This window comes from Petromyzon marinus, chromosome 7 (genome assembly GCF_048934315.1).
Source record: "Petromyzon marinus isolate PM22_M1 ecotype Great Lakes invasive population chromosome 7, UKy_Petmar_22M1.pri1.0, whole genome shotgun sequence".
Lineage (NCBI taxonomy): Eukaryota > Metazoa > Chordata > Hyperoartia > Petromyzontiformes > Petromyzontidae > Petromyzon > Petromyzon marinus.
The window spans coordinates 16,298,502-16,320,868 of record NC_133673.1 but is presented as its reverse complement, the minus strand read 5'-3'; the positions used below and the strand labels follow the sequence as shown (position 1 = coordinate 16,320,868).

Below are 22,367 nucleotides of genomic sequence, written 5' to 3'. Positions count from 1 at the left end.
CAAACACATACCTAACTTGTTGTGAGAATTACACTGGGCGCTGCCAAACGACTGTGGAATTTCCACCGCTGGCTGAGGGCCACCAACAGAGATATAGAGGCAGGGCGCCTCAGTAGTATGTAGAAGGCACGAGGAGGCCTCCATCCAGCAGTGGATTGATCATGGCTGATGAGGATGCTGAATTTGAGGATGATGTTGGCTCCATGGGGGGGAGGGGGTGGTGACGGTATTTGTGGAGGTGGCTCACCCGTGGTCACCCACAGCGCTTCCGTCACGTTGCAGTTCAGGGTTCCTGGAGGGTCCGTGGGTACCGTTGGGGTCAGGGTGGTCGCGGGCACCGCTGGTGTCGTTGGTGTCGGGGTGGGTATCAGGGTGGTCGCGGGCACCGATGACATCATTGGTGTCGGGGTGGGTATCTGGGTGGTCGCGGGCACTGATGACATCATTGGTGTCGGGGTGGGTATCTGGGTGGTCGCGGGCACCGATGACATCATTGGTGTCGGGGTGGGTATCTGGGTGGTCGCGGGCACCGTTGACATCATTGGTGTCGGGGTGGGTATCTGGGTGGTCGCGGGCACCGGTGACATCATTGGTGTCGGGGTGGGTATCTGGGTGGTCGTGGGCACCGGTGACATCATTGGTGTCGGGGTGGGTATCTGGGTGGTCGCGGGCACCATTGACATCATTGAGGTCGGGGTGGGTATCTGGGTGGTCGCGGGCACCATTGACATCATTGAGGTCGGGGTGGGTATCTGGGTGGTCGTGGGCACCGTGGTCGTGGGCACCGGTGACATCATTGAGGTCGGGGTGGGTACCTGGGTGGTTGTGGGCACCGTTGACATCATTGAGGTCGGGGTGGGTACCTGGGTGGTTGTGGGCACCGTTGACATCATTGAGGTCGGGGTGGATATCTTGGTGGTTGTGGGCACCGTTGCCATCATTGAGGTCGGGGTGGGTACCTGGGTGGTTGTGGGTACCGTTGACATCATTAAGGTCGGGGTGGGTATCTGGGTGGTTGTGGGCACCGTGGGCCCTAATGGCCCTGAGGTCACGAACTCTGCGGTGGTCATCGCGGGGGCAAATGTTAAGGTCAGCGTCATTGTTGGCGGCAGTGGTGGTGGCGGCGATGAGGCCGTGGGTCCGATTGTAGCAGAGGTCACGGTGCCCCTGGCGGGGAGGGAGGAGGCCTCTGTGGCCGGTAGTGCTGTGGTCACCACGGAGGCCCGGGGTGTGGGAAAAGGCACAGAGGAGCTGGAGGCGACGAGGCCAGACGATGTCAACAACGACGAAGATGTTGATGACGATGATGAGAAGAACGAAGATGTGGAGAAGGAGGTGGAGATGGACGATAGAGGTGGTTCTCGGTTGACGATGATCGACGTGGACGCGACGGGCGAGGTGAGCGGCAGCGGCGAGGCAAACGGCAGGTCCTGCTGAAGGAGGACCGACGATGATGGTAACGGCGACAGCGACGATGGTGATGGCAAAGATGATGAAAAGAAGAACGCGGGGGAGAAAAATGAGGAGGTAAGCGATGACGTGAGGCCGCTGCCATCAATCTTTCCGAAAATATCTGGCAGCTGAGAAGACTCGCTCGGCTCTGAGAGGACGGGAGAAGGGGTCGCCCCGATCGACAATGAAGCCGCCCCCGTCAACATCATCATCATCGTGGTCGTCGTCATCATCACCATCGGCGACGTTGTCGTCACCCGCGTGGACTTTGGCACTGGGCTCAGAGCGGCGCTCTCCTCCGCCACGGGTGCCGGCGCTTGAGATGACAGCGGCAGTGCCTCGATCCGCGCAGCCGAGCTCATGGGTTGCGTGGTCACCGTACCCCGGGGGCCTCGGCCGGAAGAACCGACGGCGCTCGCGAACGACATGGACGGAGCGGAGGACGAGACAAAGGCAGTGGCTTCCATGCCGGTCGTGAGCGACGGGGGTCGCCGTGACGCCAGGAGGTCAGCGTCGCTCCCCACGGAGCCGCTCACCGCCGCCCCCGCGCTTGCAGGAAGCGCCGGGGTCCACGTCACCGAGAGAGGAGTCCCAGAGTCTTGGGCTGCAGTCTCCACCGAGGGAGACGGCTGGGGCGGGGATGATGGCGAGGACGAGGAGGACGAGGCGGTGGAGGAGAAGAGTTCGGAGTCCCCAGGCATCGAGGAGAGGAGAGGCGGCCGAGATGAACGCAGGGGACCTTGCGACGTCGGGATATCGGCCGTCGCGGGGAGGATGTCTCTGCTCGGGTGAGGCAATGATGCTAAAGACGATGGAGGCGATGGCAGGGAAGGGGACGGCCACGACGATGCAGGGATGCCCTCGCGTGGTGTTCGCCCGACAGTGGACGCAGGCGGCGGTCGAGCGGGGGCGGCGTAGGAGCTCGCGAGGATCGGGCCGTGTCCCGGCGCCACTCCCTCCGCGAGATCCGTTCCCAATAGCGCAGCGCTCGACTCCACCAGAGAAGAGACGGCGGGCTCTGAGTTCCGCCGTGGATCTGCGAGATCTGCTGCGATCACAAGCGAAGAGTGGAGCTCAGAGGACCCGGAGAGAGCTCGTCCTCCTTCCGATGCCGCCAAAGGGAAGAGATCCGAGGACGTGGGGCGCGGAGACGGAGTCTCTTCCGCAAAAGATTCTGACTCATGGGCATCGGAAACGAGAAGCGCGAGCGACGGGGACCCACGAGGCGACGAGGAGGTGGGGAGCTCGGGGTGGGAGGAGAAAGCCGACGAGGTGAAGGCGACGAGGGGAGTTAAGGAGGGCGCGATGTCTCTGTACGCAGCTGAGCCAGCCGTGGTCTCTTCTGGAGGTGGTGAGGAGTGATGAGGAGGTGAGAAGACAAGAGAAGATGAGGGGAGATCCTGTGATTCAGTCACCACGCGCGTCGCACCCCCCTCGTGCCGCGATGATGACGATGATGGAAGCAGAGTCCATGATGACGATGATGGCAATGACGATGTTAACACTTCTGCTGATGGTGCTGCTGATAATGATAATGACAATATTCCTGCTGCTTCTGATATCACTGCTGCATCTTCTGCTGCTGCTACAAGCGATGATGATGATGAAAGTGGTGGTGACATCGTCATGGTTGGACCCCACTCAAAAACATCTTCATCCCCCATGCTGTTTGGTGACCCCCAGAGCTGGGGTTGAGTTTGGTGAAGGAGGTCAAGAAGCTGAAGGTCAGAGGTCGCGCTGTTCCACGTGTCCAGGTCTCCCCACGGCAATGATGTCGCCAGGGGCCACCTCTCGGATTCTGCCAACACAAACCCCGCAGTGGTCTCACAGGGAGTCTCACAAGGGGTTCCACAGGGGGTCTTACAGGGGGTTCCACAGGGGGTCACACAGGGGGTCTCACAGGGGTCTCACAGGGGGTTCCACAGGGGGTGTCCCAGGGGTCTCACAGGGGGTTCCACAGGGGGTTTCACAGGGGTCACACAGGGGTTTCACAGGGGGTCTTACAGGGGGTTTCACAGGGGTCTCACAGGGGGTTCCACAGGGGGTCTTACAGGGGGTCTCACAGGGGGTCTCACAGGGGGTCACACAGGGGGTTCCACAGGGGGTCACACAGGGGGTTCCACAGGGGGTCTTAAAGGGGGCCTCACAGGGGGTCTCACAGGGGGTTCCACAGGGGTCTCACAGGGGGTCTCACAGGGGGTTCTACAGGGGGTTCCACAGGGGGTCGCACAGGGGGTTCCACAGGGGGTCTTACAGGGGTCTTACAGGGGTCACACAGGGGGTTCCACAGGGGGTCTTACAGGGGGTCTCACAGGGGTCTCACAGGGGGTTCCACAGGGGGTCACACAGGAAGTCTTACAGGGGTCTCACAGGGGATCTTACAGGGGGTCTCACAGGGGGTTCCACAGGGGTCTCACAGGGGGTCTCACAGGGGGTTCCACAGGGTCTCACAGGGGGTTCCACAGGGGGTCACACAGGGGTCTCAGAGGGGGTTCCACAGGGGGTCTCAAAGGGGTCACACAGGGGGTTCCACAGGGGGTCTCACAGGGGGTTCCACAGGGGGTCTCATAGGGGTCACACAGGGGGTTCCACAGGGGGTCTTACAGGGGTCTCACAGGGGGTCTCACAGGGGTCTCATAGGGGGTTCCACAGGGGGTCTCACAGGGGGTCTCACAGGGGGTTCCACAGGGGGTTCCACAGGAGTCTTACAGGGGGTCTCACAGGAGGTTCCACAGGGGGTCTCACAGGGGGTCCAACAGGGGTCACACAGGGGACGTCTCTACGCCGACGCTCTCACGGGCAGAACCGTCATCACGAGAGGTCTGTGGTTCAAATCGAGCGGCCACCCCGGTTAGTACCGCGGGAGGATTGACTGATGGAAATACGCAGCCACCTGCTTCACTCACGCTACACGTTAAAGATCCAGTGGCGTCATTCGCAACAGTAGACCATTGTGTTTGTTTGTCCGGCGTCAGTGTCCAAATTCGCCAAATTAAAAAATAACACCGCAATCGACTCGATTTTGCATAACGCACACACACACAGCAGCAGCGGCAATCATCACCCCGTCGTGCCAGACTAATGCCCCAGGTCACTCTTGCAAATGAGACTCAGATTGGTCTCCTGAGCTGTCTCCTGCTTTAAACAGTCCACTTGAAGCTCGAGTGGAACACTGCTATACCACGAGGGGCGTAGCAGCCAATCACGATTCGAGCCAGCGCTTGGTCGGGGATACGTGAGGCAAGGCGTTGCCTGTGGCGCATTCTATGAGGCCCTGACACAGGCCACAGCGGGCAGCGTATCAGCAGGGATTGCCATTGTACGGGAGGGAGGCACTATAGCGGAGATGCTCCATCTCTGCCTGATCCACTAACCCCGCCTACAAGGCTCTGTCTGCTGGGTGAGCTCCCCATGGCTTGAGGGTGCACGAGAGAGGAGAAATAACAGAGTGGGGAGGGAGGGAGAAAATAATATTGCACTAAGCCCATGCCAACCAAGCCAGGCCACCGGCTTCATTGTTCATCGCGGTGGCTCATAGAGCCAGACAAAGGCTACCCAAGGGTTCAGTGTTGATTCAAGAGGCTCATAGAGCCAGACTAAGGCTACCCAAGGGTTCAGTGCTAATTCAAGAGGCTCATAGAGCCAGACTAAGGCTACCCAAGGGTTCAGTGTTAATTCAAGAGGCTCATAGAGCCAGGCTAAGGCTACCCAAAGGTTCAGTGTTAATTCAAGAGGCTCATAGAGCCAGACTAAGGCTACCCAAGGGTTCAGTGTTAATTCAAGAGGCTCATAGAGCCAGGCTAAGGCTACTCAAGGGTTCAGTGTTAATTCAAGAGGCTCATAGAGCCAGGCTAAGGCTACCCAAGGGTTCAGTGTTAATTCAAGAGGCTCATAGAGCCAGACTAAGGCTACCCAAGGGTTCAGTGTTAATTCAAGAGGCTCATAGAGCCAGACTAAGGCTACCCAAGGGTTCAGTGTTAATTCAAGAGGCTCATAGAGCCAGACTAAGGCTACCCAAGGGTTCAGTGTTGATGCAAGAGGGTCATAGAGCCAGGCTAAGACTACCCAAGGGTTCAATGTTAATTCAAGAGGCTCATAGAGCCAGACTAAGGCTACCCAAGGGTTCAGTGTTGATTCAAGAGGCTCATAGAGCCAGACGAAGGCTACCCAAGGGTTCAGTGTTGATTCAAGAGGCTCATAGAGCCAGACTAAGGCTACCCAAGGGTTCAGTGTTAATTCAAGAGGCTCATAGAGCCAGACTAAGGCTACCCAAGGATTCAGTGTTAATTCAAGAGGCTCATAGAGCCAGGCTAAGGCTACCCAAGGGTTCAGTGTTAATCCAAGAGGCTCATAGAGCCAGACGAAGGCTACCCAAGGGTTCAGTGTTGATTCAAGAGGCTCATAGAGCCAGGCTAAGGCTACCCAAGGGTTCAGTGTTAATCCAAGAGGCTCATAGAGCCAGACAAAGGCTACCCAAGGGTTCAGTGTTGATGCAAGAGGGTCATAGAGCCAGACTAAGGCTACCCAAGGGTTCAGTGTTGATTCAAGAGGCTCATCGAGCCAGACGAAGGCTACCCAAGGGTTTAGTGTTAATTCAAGAGGCTCATAGAGCCAGGCTAAGGCTACTCAAGGGTGCAGTGTTGATTCAAGAGGCTCATAGAGCCAGGCTAAGGCTACCCAAGGGTTCAGTGTTAATTCAAGAGGCTCATAGAGCCAGACTAAGGCTACCCAAGGGTTCAGTGTTAATTCAAGAGGCTCATAGAGCCAGACTAAGGCTACCCAAGGGTTTAGCGAACGGCATAGCTAACTGCGTGTGCAGGCAGTGTAACTGTGGCGTGGCCCACGGGCCAGAGCGGTAGAGGCGCCGGCCGATGCAGAGGGGGAAGTTGGACAGGGCCCCCCCCCCCCCCCGCAACCCTGTTTCATTGTTTCACCAGGGCCTGTGCCAACCTCGCCCGGCCACTGGCAGACAGGGGGGAGAAAGAGGAAGAAACAGAGAAGAGGTGGAGGAGGAGAGGGCAGCTTTATTCGCTCCCCTGCCTTGGTTTCCTCCTACGCAGGGCTTCATCGCTTTCAATATTTCCCCAACCGGCGCACCACATCAGGTATACTTCTCGCTACGGTTACTCGTCCACGTGCCACCTACGACGAAAAACAGATTTCGCAACCCGGTGCACAACATCGAGAATACTTCTCGCTGCACCTGTAGCTACTGCCAGTGTCATGCCACCCACTCGAGTCCACTCCAGTCTCCCAGCGCACCACATCCATCACGCCTCTCACTGTGGCTACCGCCACCACTCAATGTGCGGCACCCGCTTCCGTGTACACGGTAAAATATTTGCCGATAAATTAAGCCCCGTTCCTTACGCGTCGCATCCGCCAGCTAAGACAACACGGCGAGGGCGATGATGATGATGATGACAGAGGAGGGAGGGGGGGGTGAGACATCTCTCCACGTACCACAAGTGCTGTGCAAACAGAGCGCTGAGAGCGGCGACCTCTCGGCGCTGATGTAAATCTCTGTAATCCACGGCGCGAATTGCAAACACGCGGGCGGCACGAGGCGCTGTGCGCTGGAGTGGCGGCGGCAGTAGCGGTTTGGGCCCACGGTCTCAAGGGCACGAGTTCGGATCCACGTCGAGGTCGACTTAGGTCGACTTAGGTCGACTTAGGTGATACGTAATGACGACCGTCGCTTCTGGCCCCGGTGGGAAAAGTGGAAGCGGTACCCCGATCACCCGATTCGACCGTGAGTGTGGAGGTCTCAAGGGGGGAAAGGCGCGGCCCTGCAAGCGCCTGCTCGCGCTCCTGCTGGTGGGAAGGCCTCCGCTAGAGGGGGCGCTGGAGAGTTCCCTCGTCGAGACGGTGTTTGGCCTACTCTTTCCAGACGTGTTGTTGGAAGAGGTGGCAGTGCTCACACTTTAACCCACCAGACGCGCCCTGCCGATCAACTGACTGTGGCGTGTCCACATTTGTGGACAGAGGCGGCGGTGGGGGGGATTTGAGAAATTCGCCCCCCACTGCCACGCCGGGAGATAAGGTCACTCGTTGACTTGCACACACGAACAGACACTCCGGCACATGAGCCTGCTCTCTGCGCTCGTGAACTTGGCTCAATTCCGGCCGTGAGCGCGATGCGACAAACGTGAGCGCGTGGCACGCGGGCGGAAGGGTCGCAGCCGGTGCGCGCGGGCCCGGGCGACGCGCGGCGCTCGGGGTGGAGGGGGTGGGTGCCGTGCGCTCGGGGTGGAGGGGGTGGGTGCCGTGCGCTCGGGTGGAGGGGGTGGGTGCCGTGCGCTCGGGGTGGAGGGGGTGGGTGCCGTGCGCTCGCTCCGCCGGGATGTCCGGTTGGGTCCCGCGAGCCGTGACCACGCGCGCCGACGCCGCCGCCGCCGCCGCGATCGGGATACACATTGGGGAGAGTTTGGCGGAGATTTATTTCGCGAAAATGTGAGCGTGACTGAAAACAGATTAGACGAGCCGACGTGCCCCGCGAAGTCTGGTTCAGCCCGCCATAGTAGCGCTCCACTGACCACTCTCCCTGCACTCTCTCGGTACTCTCTCCACGCTCCCCCCTATATAGTCTCACTCTCCCCCCTACACTCACGCGCTTTCCCCACACTCTCTCGTCGAACTCTCTCCACCCAGTGTCCTCTGGACTCTCAGCGAATGCTCTGTCTACAAACACACTCTCTCCACACTCTCTCCACACTCTCTCTCTCACACACACTCTCTGACGCACACTCTCTCTCACACACTCTCTACAAACACACTCTCTCCACACTCTCTCACACACACTCTCTACAAACACACTCTCTCCACACTCTCTCACACACACACTGCCTACAATCACACTCTCTCCACACTCTCTCCACACTCCCTCACACACACTCTATACAAACACACTCTCTCCACACTCTCTCCACACTCTCTCTCACACACACTCTCTGACGCACACACTCTCTCCAAACTCCCTCTCACACACACTGCCTACAAACACACTCTCTCCACACTCCCTCTCACCCACACTGCCTACAAACACACTCTCTCCACACTCTCTCCACACTTTCTCTACAAACACACACTCTCCACACTCTCTACAAACACTCTCTCCACACTCTCCCTGTACTCTCTGTCACACACACTCTCTACAAACAAACTCTCTACAAACACACTCTCTCTACACTCTCTCCACACTCTCACACACACTGCCTACAAACACACTCCCTCCACACTCTCCCTGTACTCTCTCTCACACACACTCTCTACAAACACACTCTCTCCACACTCTCTCCACACTCTCTCTCACACACACCGCCTACAAACACACTCTCTCCACACTCTCTCCACACTCTCTCTCTCTCACACACACTCTCTGACGCACACACTCTTTCCACACTCCCTCTCACCCACACTGCCTACAAACACACTCTCTCCACACTCTCTCCACACTCTCTCTCACACACACTCTCTACAAACACACTCTCTCCACACTCTCTCCACACTCTCTCTCACACACACCGCCTACAAACACACTCTCTCCACACTCTCTCACAAACACTCTCTCTACAAACACACTCTCTCCACACTCTCTCTCACACACACTCTCTACAAACACACTCTCTCACACACACTCTCTACAACACACTCTCTCCACACTCTCTCTCACACACACCGCCTACAAACACACTCTCTCCACACTCTCTCACAAACACACTCTCTCCACACTCTCTCCACACTCTCTCACACACACACTCTCTCCACACTCTCTCCACACTCTCTCACAAACACACTCTCTACAAATACACTCTCTCACACACACTCTCTCCACACTCTCTCACATACACACTCTCTACAAATACACTCTCTCACACACACTCTCTACAACACACTCTCTCCACACTCTCTCCACACTCTCTCCACACTCTCTCACACACACACTCTCCACACTCTCTACAAACACACTCTCTCACACACACTCTCTCTATAAACACACTCTCTACAAACACACTCTCTCCACACTCTCAACAAACACACACTCTCTACAAACACACTCTCTCCACACTCTCTCCACACTCTCTCTACAACACACACTCTCCACACTCTCTCCACACTCTCCCTGTACACTCTCTCACACACACACTGCCTACACTATCACTGTCCATTGAGTGTTACATTCACACAAACACACTACCAATCCCCGCACACAACCGGCAATCGCCTTTCTCCACCACGGGGCTTGTGCCAGGCTAGGTGCATGTTCAATCCTAAACACAAAACAAAGCCAAAGATTCCCCGTGTAGCCTTCAGCGGGCAAGGGTTGGCCACCACCACCACCACCACCCGGCCTTAATAGCTGCTCGCTGCCAGTCTGTGCGAGGCTACACGGGGGAGCTTTGTCTGTGCCTTTGTCTGTGCCTGCGGTGGCCTCCCCCGTGGTGTTGGACGTTGCCAGGGCGCGGCGCGACTCGTGGGCAGCGGAGCGCGGCGCACACCAGGGGAGTGAGTGGGGAGTTCACTCCCTGCACTCTCCCCTACACTCTCCCCCTGCACTCTCACCCCGCACACTCTCCCCGCACTCCCCCCCCGCACTCTCCCCCCGCACACTCTCCCCGCACTCCCCCCCCGCACTCTCCCCCCGCACTCTCCCCCCGCACTCTCCTCCCGCACACTCTCCCCGCACTCCCCCCCCTGCACTCTCTCCCCGCACTCTCTCCCGCACTCTCCCCCCGCACTCTCCCCCCGCACTCTCCCCCCGCACTCTCCCCGCACTCCCCCCCCGCACTCTCCCCCCGCACACTCCCCCCGCACTCTCCCCCCGCACACTCTCCCCGCACTCCCCCCCCTGCACTCTCCCCCCGCACTCTCCCCCTGCACTCTCCCCGTGCACTCTCCCCCCGCACTCCCCGCCCCCGCACTCTCCCCCCGAACTCTCCCCCTGCACTCTCCCTCTGCACTCTCCCCCTGCACTCTCTCCCTGCACTCTCCCCCTGCACTCCCCCTCTGCACTCTCCCCCTGCACTCTCCCCCCGCACTCTCTCCCTGCACTCTCCCCCTGCACTCCCCCTCTGCACTCTCCCACTGCACTCTCCCCCGCACTCTCTCCCCGCACTCTCCCCCCGCACTCTCCCCCTGCACTCTCCCCCTGCACTCTCCCCCCGCATTCCCCGTCCCCGCACTCTCCCCCCGAACTCTCCCCCCGAACTCTCCCCCTGCACTCTCCCCCTGCACTCTCCCCCTGCACTCCCCCTCTGCACTCTCCCCCTGCACTCTCCCCGCACTTTCTCCCCGCACTCTCCCCCTGCACTCTCCCCCCGCACTCTCCCCCCGCACTCTCCCCCCGCACTCCCCCTCTGCACTCTCCCCCTGCACTCTCCCCGCACTCTCCCCCCGCACTCTCTCCCTGCACTCTCCCCCCGCACTCTCCCCCTGCACTCTCCCCGCACTCTCTCCCCGCACTCCCCCCCCGCACCCTCCCCCCGCACTCTCCCCCTGCACTCTCCCCCCGCACTCTCCCCCCGCACTCTCCCCCTGCACTCTCCCCCTGCACTCTCCCCCTGCACTCCCCCCCTGCACTCTCCCCCTGCACTCTCCCCCCGCACTCTCTCCCTGCACTCTCCCCCTGCACTCTCCACGAACTCTCTCTCCACAGCATCTCCACAAGCACACACTCTCACACGCACTCTCCACGCACTCTCCACACACTCTCCACACACTCTCCACACACTCTCCACGAACTCTCTCTCCACAGCATCTCCACAAGCACACACTCTCACACGCACTCTCCACACACTCTCCACGCACTCTCTCTCCCCACTTGTGCGGAGCGACACCGCGAGAATGAGCGCTCCCGCGCCGAGGAGTCGGGGAGGCAGGGTTTGGGATCGTTCGGAGGATGAGGAGAGGTGGTGAGGGAGAAGAGGTGGTGAGGGAAGAAAGAGGTGGCGAAGGAGGAGGAGATCGTGGGAGGAGGAGTGAGAAGTAGTAAGATGTGGAGGTAGAATGAGGGGGAGGAGGTGGAGGATGAAAGAGTTGGCGGAGGAGGAGGGATGGTGTGGCGAAGGAGGATGACGATTAGGAGTAGAATGGGGAGGGAAGAGAAAGCGGAGTTGGAGGGGGGGAGGAGCCCCCCCCGGCCCCCCGCGGCGTGGCGAGTCTGGACTCGCTGTGAACGCGGCGTCATCATGGAGCGAACTCAGAGGACCACGTCACTCGTCCCCTCTCCCTCTGAGCGCGTGCGTCCAGCCGGGCCCTCAAGGAACACGGCCGCAGTGTTCGGCAGCCAAGCGAGAACAAGGGGCGACGCGCGCTGCATAACACGAGTGTGTGTGTGCGTGTGTGTCTGTGTGTGTGAGTGCGTGTGTGCGTGTGTGTCTGTGTGAGTGCGTGTGTGTCTGTGTGTGTGTGTCTGTGTGTGTGCGTGTGTGTCTGTGTGTGTGTGTGTGTCTGTGTGTGTGTGTCTGTGTGTCTGTGTGTGTGTGTGTCTGTGTGTGTGTGTGTCTGTGTGTGTGAGTGCGTGTGTGTCTGGGTTTAACCAGACTGGATTGTGTGAGGAGCTCACAAATCCTTGAAAGATCTGGGCAAGGTCCCATCGGTGAGCTCCTCCGGCGGGCAAGGCAGCGATGGCTGGGTCATGTAGCCCGCATGCCCAGCCACCGCATGCCGAAACAGCTTTTGTTCGGCCGGATCGAGGGGGCTAAGCGGGCGCGGCACGGGCTAGAGAAGAGATGGAGTGATGTGGTACAGGAGGACGTGCAGCTGAGTGGACTTGCCGATGACTGGTACCAGCGGTGTCAAGATCGGCCTCTGTGGAGGAGGCTCGTGAAGGACGCTACTGGGCAGTTGGAGGCAGTCGCCCTCCAACAACAACGGAGGGCGGAGGAGCGACGCTCAGAACAACGAGCGGAGCGCCGAGTGGCTAAAGTACAGCAGGTTGGCAAAGTAGGGGGCACAGGTGGTGCATCAGCCAGTCATCTCAGTCAGTCGACCCGTGGCACCTGGGTCTGCCCCGTGACCTCCTGCCAGCGGGCGTTCGACACTTCACGTGGCCTCAGGGTGCACATAGCCTGGCACAAGCGTCGTGGTGACGTCACCGCCACTTAGTGGCGAATGGCGATTGTTGTTGTTGTGTCTGTGTGTGTGATCGCGTGTGTCTGTGTGTGTGTGCGTGTGTGTCAGTGTGTGTGAGTGCGTGTGTGTCTGTGTGTATGTGTGTGTGTGCGTGCGTGTGTGCGTGTGTGTCTGTGTGTGTGCGTGTGTGTCTGTGTGTGTGCGTGTGTGTCTTTGTATATCTGCGTGTGTGTGCGTGTGTGTGTCTGTGTGTGTGTGTGCGTGTGTGTCTGTGTGTGTGTGCGTGTGTGAGAGTGCGTGTGTGTCTGTGTGTGTGTACGTGTGTGTCTGTGCGTGTGTGTCTGGGTGTGTGTGCGTGTGTGTCTGTGTGTGTAAGTGCGTGTGTTTCTGCGTGTGTGTGTCTGTGTGTGTGTGCGTGTGTGTCTGTGTGTGTGTCTGTGTGCGTGTGTCTGTGTGTATATGCGTGTGTGTCTGTGTGTGTGTGTGCGCGCATGTGTGTCTGTGTGTGTGCGCCTGTGTGCGTGTGTGTCTGTGTGTGTGTGTGCGCGTGTGTCTTTGTATATCTGCGTGTGTGTGTGTGCGTGTGTGTCTTTGTATATCTGCGTGTGGATAAAAGTGTGTGTGTGCATATCTGCGTGTGTGTGTGTATATATTGTGGGGAGCGGTGGTGTAGCGGTTAACGCGTTGCGCTATGAACCCGGCGGCCCGAGTTCGATTCCCGCTCACGGCCAACACTGGTGACGATTATCTGAATCAGTCCCGGGCCTTCCCTAGATCGACTCAGCCTCAAATGAGTACTTGGTGTGCGGTGTGTAAACATCGCCACCGGGGAGACAAAGGCGGCCGGGCCTGGTGCTGGCCACCCACCCCATCGTGTGCTGTGCCGGCCTTCATAGGTGCTCGCTAACAGCACTTGCCCCTACAGTCTGTTAAGGCTATACGGGGGATCTTTTTTTGTATATCTGTGTGTTCGTGTCTGTGTACGTCTGTATATCTGTGTGTACGTGTCTGTGTGTGTCTGTATATCTGTGTGTACGTGTCTGTGTGTCTGTATATCTGTGTGTACGTGTCTGTGTCCGTCTGTATATCTGTGTGTACGTGTCTGTGTGTCTGTATATCTGTGTACGTGTCTGTGTGTGTCTGTGTGCGTCTGTATATCTGTGTACGTGTCTGTGTGTGTCTGTATATCTGTGTGTTCGTGTCTGTGTACGTCTGTATATCTGTGTGTACGTGTCTGTGTGTGTCTGTATATCTGTGTGTACGTGTCTGTGTGCGTCTGTATATCTGTGTGTACGTGTCTGTGTGTGTCTGTATATCTGTGTGTACGTGTCTGTGTGTGTGTCTGTGTCCGTCTGTATATCTGTGTGTACGTGTCTGTGTGTCTGTATATCTGTGTACGTGTCTGTGTGTGTGTCTGTGTGCGTCTGTATATCTGTGTGTACGTGTCTGTGTGTGTCTGTATATCTGTGTGCGCGCGTGGAGGTCAGGTCACGCTCTCTAGATGAAAACAAGCGAATTCACATTTCTAAAAACGGAAGGAGATTTATCTGATGTATATATATTCGTTACTGTTACTCCTTGCAGTTGTTTAGATCTCGAGTTATACGCGGAATGGGGCCACGTGTTTCGATAAATCCATCACCGGGGCGGGAGGTCGCTCGCTCTCCTCTGCTGTTCCACAAGATCTGTGACCCCCCACCGCTTGTATAGCTCCACGTGATCATTAATTTCTCGCCGTCTAATTTGCCGATTCTCGCCTCGATCGCTCGGACAGCGCAGAACATGCGGCTCGATTGAAGGAGCTGCTGAGACTCGACGCTTGAGATGCGCGGACGGCACGCGATGGGAGAGGAGATGGAGTGATGGAGTGATGGGAGAGATGGTGTGATGGAGTGATGGGAGAGGAGATGGTGTGATGGAGTGATGGGAGAGATGGGAGATATGGTGTGATGGGAGAGATGGTGTGATGGAGTGATGGGAGAGGATGTGGTGTGATGGAGTGATGGGAGAGATGGGAGAAATGGTGTGATGGAGTGATGGGAGAGGAGATGGTGTGATGGAGTGATGGGAGAGATGGGAGATATGGTGTGATGGAGTGATGGGAGAGATGGTGTGATGGAGTGATGGGAGAGGAGATGGTGTGATGGAGTGATGGGAGAGATGGGAGAGATGGTGTGATGGAGTGATGGGAGAGGAGATGGTGTGATGGAGTGATGGGAGAGATGGGAGAGATGGTGTGATGGAGTGATGGGAGAGGAGATGGTGTGATGGAGTGATGGGAGAGATGGTGTGATGGAGTGATTGGAGAGGAGATGGTGTGATGGAGTGATGGGAGAGGAGATGGTGTGATGGAGTGATGGGAGAGATGGGAGAGATGGTGTGATAGAGTGATGGGAAAGGAGATGGTGTGATGGAGTGATGGGAGAGATGGTGTGATGGAGTTATGGGAGAGATGGTGTGATGGAGTGATGGGAGAGGAGATGGTGTGATGGAGTGATGGGAGAGATGGGAGATATGGTGTGATGGAGTGATGGGAGAGATGGTGTGATGGAGTGATGGGAGAGGAGATGGTGTGATGGAGTGATGGGAGAGATGGGAGAGATGGTGTGATGGAGTGATGGGAGAGGAGATGGTGTGATGGAGTGATGGGAGAGATGGGAGAGATGGTGTGATGGAGTGATGGGAGAGGAGATGGTGTGATGGAGTGATGGGAGAGATGGTGTGATGGAGTGATTGGAGAGGAGATGGTGTGATGGAGTGTAGTGGGAGAGGAGATGGTGTGATGGAGTGATGGGAGAGATGGGAGAGATGGTGTGATAGAGTGATGGGAAAGGAGATGGTGTGATGGAGTGATGGGAGAGATGGTGTGATGGAGTTATGGGAGAGATGGTGTGATGGAGTGATGGGAGAGGAGATGGTGTGATGGAGTGATGGGAGAGATGGGAGATATGGTGTGATGGAGTGATGGGAGAGATGGTGTGATGGAGTGATGGGAGAGGAGATGGTGTGATGGAGTGATGGGAGAGATGGGAGAGATGGTGTGATGGAGTGATGGGAGAGGAGATGGTGTGATGGAGTGATGGGAGAGATGGGAGAGATGGTGTGATGGAGTGATGGGAGAGGAGATGGTGTGATGGAGTGATGGGAGAGATGGTGTGATGGAGTGATTGGAGAGGAGATGGTGTGATGGAGTGTAGTGGGAGAGGAGATGGTGTGATGGAGTGATGGGAGAGATGGGAGAGATGGTGTGATAGAGTGATGGGAAAGGAGATGGTGTGATGGAGTGATGGGAGAGATGGTGTGATGGAGTTATGGGAGAGATGGTGTGATGGAGTGATGGGAGAGGAGATGGCGTGATGGAGTGATAAGAGAGATGGTGTGATGGAGTGATGGGAGAGGAGATGGTGTGATGGAGTGATGGGAGAAATGGTGTGATGGAGTAATGGGAGAGGAGATGGTGTGATGGAGTGATGGGAGAGATGGTGTGATGGAGTGATGGGAGAGGAGATGGTGTGATGGAGTGATGGGAGAGGAGATGGTGTGATGGAGTGATGGGAGAGGAGATGGTGTGATGGAGTGATGGGAGAGATGGTGTGATAGAGTGATGGGAGAGGAGATGGTGTGATGGAGTGATGGGAGAAATGGTGTGATGGAGTAATGGGAGAGGAGATGGTGTGATGGAGTGATGGGAGAGATGGTGTGATGGAGTGATGGGAGAGGAGATGGTGTGATGGAGTGATGGGAGAGGAGATGGTGTGATGGAGTGATGGGAGAGGAGATGGTGTGATGGAGTGATGGGAGAGATGGTGTGATGGAGTGATGGGAGAGGAGATGGTGTGATGGAGTGATGGGAGAGGAGATGGTGTAATGGAGTGATGGGAGAGATGGTGTGATAGAGTGATGGAAGAGGAGATGGTGTGATGGAGTCATGGGAGTGGAGATGGTGTGATGGAGTGATGGGAGTGATGGTGTGATGGAGTGATGGGAGAGGAGATGGTGTGATGGAGTGATGGGAGAGATGGTGTGATGGAGTGATGGGAGAGGAGATGGTGTGATGGAGTGATGGGAGAGATGGGAGAGATGGTGTGATGGAGTGATGGGAGAGGAGATGGTGTGATGGAGTGATGGGAGATATGGTGTGATGGAGTGATTGGAGAGGAGATGGTGTGATGGAGTGATGGGAGAGGAGATGGTGTGATGGAGTGATGGGAGAGATGGGAGAGATGGTGTGATAGAGTGATGGGAGAGGAGATGGTGTGATGGAGTGATGGGAGAGATGGTGTGATGGAGTTATGGGAGAGATGGTGTGATGGAGTGATGGGAGAGGAGATGGTGTGATGGAGTGATAAGAGAGATGGTGTGATGGAGTGATGGGAGAGGAGATGACGTGATGGAGTGATGGGAGAGATGGTGTGATGGAGTGATGGGAGTGATGGTGTGATGGAGTGATGGGAGAGGAGATGGTGTGATGGAGTGATGGGAGAGATGGTGTGATGGAGTGATGGGAGTGATGGTGTGATGGAGTGATGGGAGAGGAGATGGTGTGATGGAGCGATGGGAGAGATGGTGTGATGGAGTGATGGGAGAGGAGATGGTGTGATGGGAGTGATGGGAGAGGAGAATGTGTTGTGTGAGAGGAGAGAGGGTGATGGCGGGAGAGATATAACGATGGGATGCGAGACGCGGGAGACAGAGAGAGAGCGGGAAGATGAGCTGGAGGAGAGGCGAGGGGAAGAGAGAGTGCGTGGTAGTGGTGTGTGTGTGGGGGGGTATGATGAAGATGTATTCCTAAGACCTGGGCCCCCTAATACACCATCGCTGCATCACCACAACCCCCCCCCCCCCTCTTCACCCCCCACCCCAACACGCGAGGCTGATTCACAGTCTGCGCATGACGCGCGCTCCGCGCACTCGCGCACGTCAACAGTTCAAAAACAAAGACACAGCTACCCGTATAGCTCGCGTATATACTGCTGGGGCAAGAGCTGCTAGCGAGCACCTATTAAGGCCGGAGCATTCATACGCGAGAGGAGGTGGCGTGGCCGGGACCGGGTAGTCATTTGAGGCTGAGTTGACCTAGGGGAGGCCCATGGCCGGTTCAGATAATCGTCACTGGTGGTGGCCGCGAGCGGAAATCAAACTCGGATCGCGGGGTTCGTTGAGCAGTGCGGTAACCGCTACGCTACCGCTCCCCACTAACACACACAGAGACAAAGACAAAACCAAAGATCCCCTGTATAGCCTTAACAGACTGTAGGGGCAAGTGCTGTCAGCGAGCACTTTTGAAGGCCGGAACGGTACACGAGGGGGTTGGGTGGCCAGCACCACGCCCGACCGCCTTTGTCTCCCCAGTGGCGATGTTTACACACCGCACCAGGTACTCATTTATGGCTGTGTCGACCTAGGGGTGGCCCAGGACCGGTTCAGATACTCGTCACTGGTGTTGACCGTGAGCAGAAATCGAACTCGGGTGGCCAGGTTCATAGCGCAGGGCGCTAACCGCTACACTACTATGTGTGTGTGTGTGTGCACAAGCACACACGCACACACACACACAGGCACACACTCTTACACGCACACACACTCAGAAGCAAGCGCACAGGCACACACTCAGAGGCACACACAAACACCCACGGGGGCACATGCACACGCTCACAGGCACACCGCAACAGCAATGGGGAGACAAAGGCGGATGGGCATACGTGAATCTGTATAAGAGGCAATGGACACTCGCTCGCAGCAGCAGTCCTCTCTACCAGAGCACATCTGTGGACATGAGCGGTCTACGTGAGAGACAGGGAGACATGCGTTTGCCTCTGTGTTCAATTACTGATGGCGATGATGGTGGTGATGATGATCATTATTTATCACAGTCGTAATTTATCATTAGCAGCTGAGGCTATTGATACCCAATTATTTATAATTGCGTCCGGAGATCGTGTCTTCGATCATCCACCATTCACTCTCACCCGGGGTTGTGCACGATGCTGCTGATGATGCTGCTGTTGCTGCTGCTGATCATATGGACGATGATTGCTATAACTACTGCTAATAGTTATAGTAATGATGCTACTACTGCTGATGCTGCTAATAATGATGCTACTGCTGCGGTGTAAAATGCAGATGCTAAACATGATGATGTTGCTGTTGCTGGTGATGCTAATAATAATGATGCTACTCGTAATTATGATGTTGCCGATGATGCCGATGCTGCTGCTGATGCTGCTGCTTGGTAATGGGACTGACAGAGCCAGGTGAGGCCCCACTACCCATCCATCACCCTCCTCCCCCGGCTGCTCGTGGCGCCAAAGCTGCCACCACGACCCGAGTGATATCAGCTCCACGATTCACTGGCCGCCAAACCAGTGGCCGCTCTCAAAGTCAAGAAGCCACCGCAGCCAACGCAGCCGATGCCATCACGGCCTCGATGTCGCTTCCTTCCCTCTGCTAGACAATCCAGCCGCTGGACTTTCGGCAAACGGGCGGTCGCTCACCTCCAGGGACTTTGCCCTGAGACCCGCCGACATCCCTTCCCGTCGCCACCCATCCCCGCGGTGGCTTCGGCCCTTACGTGTGCTCGCCTTCGAAAGCCCTCACCGACACCGCCGCAGCCGCCACCAGAGCTTCATTCTAGCCGGGTCTGTTCGGCACGCCACATCCAGTATACCTGTCCCCTCGGCAGTGGTTGCCAGCCACGCGTCTGTCTGCTCTAAGCTCCCAGCGATCCGGAAAATATTCATTGAGATAATAAGCCGTGCAGGAATGTGACACACAGAGAGAGAGAAAGATCCCCCGTAGAGCCTGACCAGACTGACACGCACGGAAACAGATGCACGCACTGACGCACACACTGTGTACACAAATAACAAGATCCCCCGTCTAGCCTACATGAAGTGCTGAGGCAGGTGCTGTTAGCGGGCACCTATAGTTCATATTTCATAGTTCATTTATTTGGTATAGCCCTGTGAGCCATTCGGCTCTTGAATCGGGTGCAACCGCAACAAACAAAAAAACAAAAACATGAACACGAAAACATCTTAAAGTGACTTTGTGCATGTGCAAACAGAAAATCCAGGAAAAAACATCAAAATATTCCTGAAATAGCACCGTACACCAACGCTGTGTGCAAAAATCCCAGTGGGATGCAAGTCAAACAACAACAACAAGAAAACTTAGATTAAGGCCATCAGTCTAACTCCATACTACAATAAACAAAAACATGGCCAAACCAAAAAACTTTTATCAATCACCAAAATAAAGCCATAAATGCGATGTAACAGTGATCACAGGAACTGTGACCGAATTTTTAACAATAAACTACATAAATAACATGAAACACCAAATCCTAGAGCCATAGCTGGCTGCATGAGTCACTCCACAAACAACAGGAGCATCAGTCGGAGTATCACATTTTTCAATGCACCTTTAAGATCAGCACACTAAATCAAAATACAGATAATACTTTGCAGCGGTCATCCGGAGCGAAACATTTTATTTTATTTTAGGCCACTGAATAGCAGTGGCAGCTAGGGGTGTGCAACTCCTCTAGAGCAGTTTTGAGTGAAGATCTCATAGGTAGCGATTCAAGTTGCAGTTTATTGGCAATAGCATTCCAGACCCTGGGGGAATCAATAGCAAAGGCCCTTCCTCCGGTTTTTGTACGGCAATAGGGAATGTGAAGCTGTTATAGTTTCCAAATTTTGCTAAACCCTGTTTGATTTAGTGTGCTCCTCCGTCTCTCTTTGTATCCCCTGGTGTATCTGTGTTAATTCCCTCTACTTAGGGTCTGTGTATCTATCTGCGGTTATGGGTTTCCTCTACCTGATGATGATTGCTTGTGTTGCAATCGAAACGTCGTATGCTATTATGTAATTTTATTTTTTTCTTATTTCTACGTGACTTCACCGAAAAAAAACAAAGAGTAATTCCTGCAGTCACGAAAGCACCAAATCGAGTTTGAGCGTGAAGCTGGAAGATGAGCGAAGACCTGAGGTCAAATTTGTTCTTTGAAACAGAGAGGAGATCCAGCAGGTAGTCTGCGGATTTTTGTGTAAGTACATCGTGAATAAATAAGATCTGGCGTACAAGCCGTTGAACATTAAGAGATGTTAAGTTTGACCCAATGTAGAGATCATAGTGGTGAGTCCTATATGGGCAGTTCAATGCAAATCTTAAGGCCGAGTGATAGATGGAATCAAGCTTCTTCAGTACAGTACTTGGGGCTGATTTATACACGATGTCACAGTAGTCAAGTAGAGGCAGTATGGTAGCTTTTATCAATTCCAAACAGAACATTGGGGGGAAGCAGTGCTTGTGTCGATACAGAAAACCAATTTTTATTTTTGTCTTTTTACCAATATAATCAATGTGATCTTCAAAATTCAGTTTTGAATCCAGGATGACCCCAAGATACTTCTAAAACTTGACTTGCTCTATTTGATCATTATTTAAGGAATGTAATTTGGGAAAAATAACTTCCTGCTTTAGTCCCGGTGAGAAGCATAGCACCTTGGTTTTGGAGGTACTTAGGACTAGTTGAAGAGCAACTAGCTGATGTTGTAGTTTGTTGAAATCACCCTGGAGCTTAGCATTCACGTCATCCGGAGAGCGGCCAGCAGTAATCAGTATCGTGTCATCTGCAAAGAGATTTACCCTGAAATGATCCAGGTCAGTGCCCTAGTCATTGACATAAAGAGAGAACAAGAGGGGGCCGAGGATGGAACCCTGTGGAACCCCTTTTGTTATCTTAACACCGTTTGACCTCCAACTATCTGTGAATACAGTTTGGGTGCGAGAAAAGAGGTATTTTTTTAACCATTTTACTGTGTTTTCGGAAAAACCGAGGCAACTTAGTTTACTAAGCAGGGTGCTGTGGTCTACTCTATCAAAAGCTTTGGACAGGTCAAGAAAAAGACAGGCACAGTACTGCTTATTATCAAGGCTACTGTAAATTTGATTCAGAGAGTCTAATGCAGCAGATGTGGTGCTGTATTTTTTTTGGAACCCAGATTGTTTTAGATGTAGTAGATTGTTGGTGGACAGGAAACTGCTTATTTGGTAGTTCAATCATTTTTAAAAAAAAATCATCAATGGGAACAAAATTGAGATAGGTCGGTAGTTATTGGGATCATCTTTAGGGCCCCCTTTGTGAAGTGGACGGACATAGAAATATTTCCATTCTAGAGGAACTGATGCTTCTTTGATGGACAGGTTGAAAATATGGGCTATAGGTTTGTATATTAGGTGACCAACAGTTAGTAGAGCAAAGACGGGAAAACTATCTGCTCCGGAGGAAGACCCTTTGAGGTAGGACAGTTGTTTCAGAACATTTCTTTCGTGGATTGGTTGGAAACTAAATTCGTTTAATGTTTGGACAGGGGTGTAGGAATTTGCATAAGCAGGGGTGACTCTCAATAGATTATCAAAAAGATTACCAGCTTCAGAAAAATGAAGGTTAAAATTGTCAACTATTTTTTTGGAATCTGAAAAATATTCCCCATTTCGGTTTAGCTCAACGGGCAGATTGTCTGTTTTGGATGCCTTTTCGATACATTTGATTGTTTTCCAAAAAATCCTGGCATTTCCATGTGATTCCAGGAGAGTGGAGGAAAAGGCCGGCACGGCACACGAGCAGATGGGTGGCCCAGCGCCACGCTCGACCGCCTTTGTCTCCCCAGTGACGGTGTTTTACACATTGCACCAGGTACACATTTGAGGCCGAGTTGACGTAGGGGATGTCCAGGACACACACACACACCCGAATTGTCACACACGCGCCCGACTGGGAGGAAGGTTGAGTGAGTGAGCCTCAATTAGTGAGCTGATTAGTAAGCGGATGGCGT

The 22,367-nt window shown here is 54.9% G+C and overlaps 1 protein-coding gene across 2 annotated transcripts in view; it reads right to left on the bottom strand.

Moving 5' to 3' along the window:
• The window catches only part of LOC116940080 (uncharacterized), a 75,820-nt gene that overhangs the window by 36,783 nt on the left and 16,670 nt on the right, over window positions 1-22,367 (bottom strand). For both annotated transcript variants that reach the window (XM_032949391.2, XM_032949393.2), the window contains exon 3: window positions 248-3,250. In XM_032949391.2, coding sequence (XP_032805282.2) covers window positions 248-3,250 — 3,003 coding nt within the window. The remainder of the gene's footprint in view (window positions 1-247; window positions 3,251-22,367) is intronic.